General features: G+C 34.4%; 1 protein-coding gene across 1 annotated transcript; it reads left to right on the forward strand.

Annotated features, from left to right (window-relative positions):
* Nucleotides 1–454: 454 nt before the first annotated feature.
* LOC124889459 (probable membrane metalloprotease ARASP2, chloroplastic) lies at nucleotides 455–2,631 on the forward strand. Its single transcript, XM_047401219.1, has one exon. The coding sequence runs from the start codon at nucleotides 668–670 to the stop codon at nucleotides 1,985–1,987; it is 1,320 nt and encodes a 439-aa protein (XP_047257175.1). The 5' UTR covers nucleotides 455–667; the 3' UTR covers nucleotides 1,988–2,631.
* Nucleotides 2,632–4,390: the final 1,759 nt, after the last annotated feature.

Here is a 4,390-nt window from a genome sequence, read left to right on the forward strand (position 1 = left end):
ATACCATTTGTAGGGGGGTGTGCGGATTTAATAGGTATAATAGATTTAGTAGGTAATAAAATAATAGGCTTGAAATAAAAATTTTATTGCCGTTTGATTGTCCAGGTTGGGATAACTTATCACCATAGTGATGAATCCAGGATAACTTATCTCGGGATAACTATTTTCCAACCAAATGACTCCTAAGGGTTAATTTGATTGGGAACAAGTTATCTCGGAATTAATCATCCCACCATATTTATGGAATAATTAATCTCATCATTAATATATAAATAATATAATAAATAATCTTAAAACTAACTAATATCTCAAATCAAATATAAAATAAAATAAAATAATTTTATATTTTATTCTAAAAAATATTATAATTTATGCCTCACACCAAAAGACTTCTTAGGTACGTTTGAGAAGTCATATAAAATACATTTTCTTTATTCTATTTTATAAGGAAATTTCTCCCTGACCACTATTGAGGCATGAAGACAGGCAAAGAGCCAAGAAAAAGAAAATTGTGGGTCTGAGCAGATCACATACTTCCCCTCCACAAATCCAAATTCATAAATTATCCATTCTCACATTCCCCCTATCTTCTCCACCCCCATATTAACCAAAACCCCTCCATATTACCTAACCCCTTTTCAATCTCAAAAAATCAACAACATAAAACATGATTATAAATCTTTCCTCCTCTTCCCTCTCTCAATTCATTAATACCAAATCACACATTTCAAGATTCCAATTCCAACTAAAAAACAAAACTCACTTCTCAAAATCTCTATCGTTTCATTCCAAGAATCCATTTTTACATGAAAAGAACAAAACTCCACTCAGTAAAAGGAGAAATTTAAGGAGTTTTGCAATCCCTGGACTTGATTTTGGTGGTAATTTTGAGAGTACACAATCAGTGCTTGAAGCAGTTGGTGTATTAACAGCTATTATTGTAGTACATGAAAGTGGTCATTTTCTTGCTGCTTATTTACAAGGTATTCATATAAGTAAATTTGCTGTTGGTTTTGGTCCAATCTTAGCTAAATTTAATGCCAAAAATGTTGAGTATTCATTAAGAGCATTTCCTCTTGGTGGGTTTGTTGGTTTTCCTGATAATGATCCTGATAGTGATATTCCTCCTGATGATAAGAATTTGCTTAAAAATAGGCCTATTTTTGATAGAGTGATTGTTATTTCAGCTGGTGTAATAGCTAATATAGTGTTTGCTTATGTGATAATATTTACACAAGTGTTGTTAGTTGGATTGCCTGTTCAAGAATCCTTCCCTGGGGTTCTTGTTCCTGATGTTAGGCCTTTTTCAGCTGCATCTAGAGATGGTTTGCTTCCTGGTGATGTGATTTTAGGTGTTAATGGAATTGATTTTGCGAAAAATGGGCCTAGTTTGGTCTCTGAGGTTGTTGATGTTATTAAGAAGAGTCCGAAGAGAAATGTGTTGTTGAAAATAGGGAGAGGAGAAGGGAGTGTTGATGTTAGAGTTACACCTGATGTGAATTCGGATGGTACAGGTAGGATTGGTGTTCAACTGTCACCGAATTTCAAAATTTCGAAAGTTCAGCCAAAGAATATACTTGAGGCTTTTAGTTTTACAGGGAGAGAGTTTTGGGGTCTTACGTATAATGTTTTGGACAGTTTGAAACAAACTTTCATGAACTTCTCGCAAACGGCTGGTAAGGTATCTGGTCCAGTTGCCATCATAGCTGTTGGTGCAGAAGTTGCAAAATCGAATGTTGATGGCCTCTATCAATTTGCTGCTGTTCTGAATATTAACCTTGCAGTAATAAATCTACTGCCTTTGCCAGCTTTGGATGGGGGTACTTTGGCGTTGATTCTTGTAGAAGCAGCTAGAGGTGGAAAAAAGCTTCCTTTAGAAGTAGAGCAGGGGATTATGTCATCTGGAATCATGTTTGTGATAATTGTTGGACTGTTCCTTCTTGTCCGTGATACTCTGAACCTTGATTTTATCAGGGATTTGTTATAAACAGTTGCCTATAAGTTCATAATCTGGAAGAATTGATTAGAGAATTTTGTTGACAACTATTAAGAACAGTAAGCAGCTACTGGTTCAACGAGATGATTCACCCGTGATTGTTGAACATAGGTCTTCCTTCCGAGACAAACTTTGCAAGGTACTGGCTTCTCCTTGATTTCAATTTATTCCAGATACATGGATATTCCCGAATTCCGCCACATTGTCTTCATTTATGTTGGTATCACTGGCTCAAAAGAGATGCCCCTTGCTCATTTCACCATACAATGTATATGGAAATTTATACAACTACAATGCATTGCTTTCATATTCTTACTGTTGCCATGGAAGCTGAGGAAACGAGAGAAGGAACTGTTCTAACACTTGGCAAACTAATGATAAAATTTGGTTATAGGTTTTGCTTTGTCTAAAGAACCTATTTTTATACAAAGTTGAACTTGGCTTCTCCTGTTTCTCTTTCCTTGAATTGTGTAGAGCAGCCTTTTGTTTATGGCTCAATTACTATAGATGATACACATTTGGCTTTTCCTCTTCTCTTGGACTGGTTCATTATGTAGGAAGGCCCATTTTGGCGAAAAATGTTGTATTTTCTTGTAGTCTGTGTATTCTATATTGTACTTTCTACATTCTGGTGATGCATGGCAGTCTTATGCTCCGTTAATGATCACGTAAGAATGTTGTTAGCTGGGAACAAGGTTGTTACTGCAGTTCAGTGATGTTCATTTCATTAGTCGGAAATAACTAGGGAGTTCTATAGAGGTGTTCACAACCAAGGGATGCACAGATAAGTTGCCACCATGAACTAAGTATTGGAAGGATCGAATATAGAGTTTCTTTTTTATTTCCAGGTAATTGGCAAGACTATAAGTGCTTGCAATGCAGTTGATATGGAAACATACGTCAGGACAGTTGAGGGGGGTTAGTGGGTTGAAATCCCAGCATAGGCAACAAAACACTAGTGATTCTTTCCATCTGTCCTACTCATGGTGGACAGAGTTACCTAGTATCTGTCCCTGGTGGCAGGTGGCAGGCCTCCCATGGATTTAGTCGAGTTGCACGAAAGCTCGCCTGGACACTACAGTTATTAAAAAAAAAAAGAGGTGTGTGTGTGTGTTAAGATCAGGACACTGGTGTTGCTCCACTTATACTAAGATGATTGGGTTTGACTTCGTTATAAAGTTAGTACGCCAAGCAACTTCAAATTTTGTTGTGTTGATGCACAAAACAAGCACACAGTAAGTAACTGCGTGAATCTTTGTTCTCTACTGTTTTATGTTTTTTTGCTATTTTGATGAGATAACTTATGTTATTATAGAGTATCCTCTACCTCAGCTGTAGCAAAGTTTGGAGAAGACTACAACGGACAGTCATCTAATTTTCGGTATGAATCCAAAAATCGAGATAGTACTAGGTCAATCCATGCGTTGGAGTCAATTATATCTATTTATGGACCATGTAGAGCAATGTCAACTACCTTTGTGTCGATTTACTCGTCTTTCTTGCCTTTAAGTTAGTTTAAAAAGAATGTTTTTTTTTTTTTTTTTTTGACAATTCTTTAATTTTAATCTTTTTACCTGACATATTTAAGACTACTAGATTAAATGAAATTTTTGGTATATTTTACGTTTTTAATTTAAGACCACAATATTTAAAAGTCTTTTGTACGTTCTTAGCCTTCATATCAAATCAAAATTAACAGACATATTAAATAATGGGAGTATATCTTTTGTTAAATTGCTTTAACAATATATATGTATGCAAAAAAAGAAACAGAATGTCAAATTTGACATTTTAAAAGAATGAAGCAAAAAAAGATTAACATTACCATCAATAATCGATGATTTATCAGGAAAGTTAAATATTCTCTTCCTTATATCCCTTTCCATGATATATATTTATTCATAACATTCCTAAGATACACAAATCATGTAGTATTCAGTTTTTTTTTTAGGGTAACAGTCAACGAAGATTCTGCTTTTTTTCTTTCATTGAAAAAAATCTGAAGCAAAGAAGTTTAGTAGTATAAATTTCAACCTCCTGCTCCTTGTTCTCGTTCTTCTTTGTTTGATTGAAAATGTGTGAGTGATGTGGCTGGAATTAGATACAAAATACATAAGCGAGACTATGTACAGAATTTGAGGAAGATTAAAAATGATTTGGACTTATTACTAGGTAAAAACAGACCTAATAACTCTCCGATATATGTATATAACATTGTATGCCGTTTATATTATGCATAATCTTCTTGGCTCCACTACATTATGTGCATATTATGTTGTATATTGTGTATAACACACAATGTTTCATGAATTTACACAGATACACATTATACACCGGAGATAGATAATTATAGTGTGATATTCACTTATATATATGGAGACATATATGGAATAC

The sequence above is a fragment of the Capsicum annuum genome, chromosome 12 (assembly GCF_002878395.1).
Source record: "Capsicum annuum cultivar UCD-10X-F1 chromosome 12, UCD10Xv1.1, whole genome shotgun sequence".
NCBI classification, from domain to species: domain Eukaryota; kingdom Viridiplantae; phylum Streptophyta; class Magnoliopsida; order Solanales; family Solanaceae; genus Capsicum; species Capsicum annuum.

Coding starts and splice junctions, on each gene's coding strand:
- LOC124889459 (XM_047401219.1), top strand. CDS start 668: ATGATTATAAATCTTTCCTCCTCTTCCCTCTCTCAATTCATTAATACC.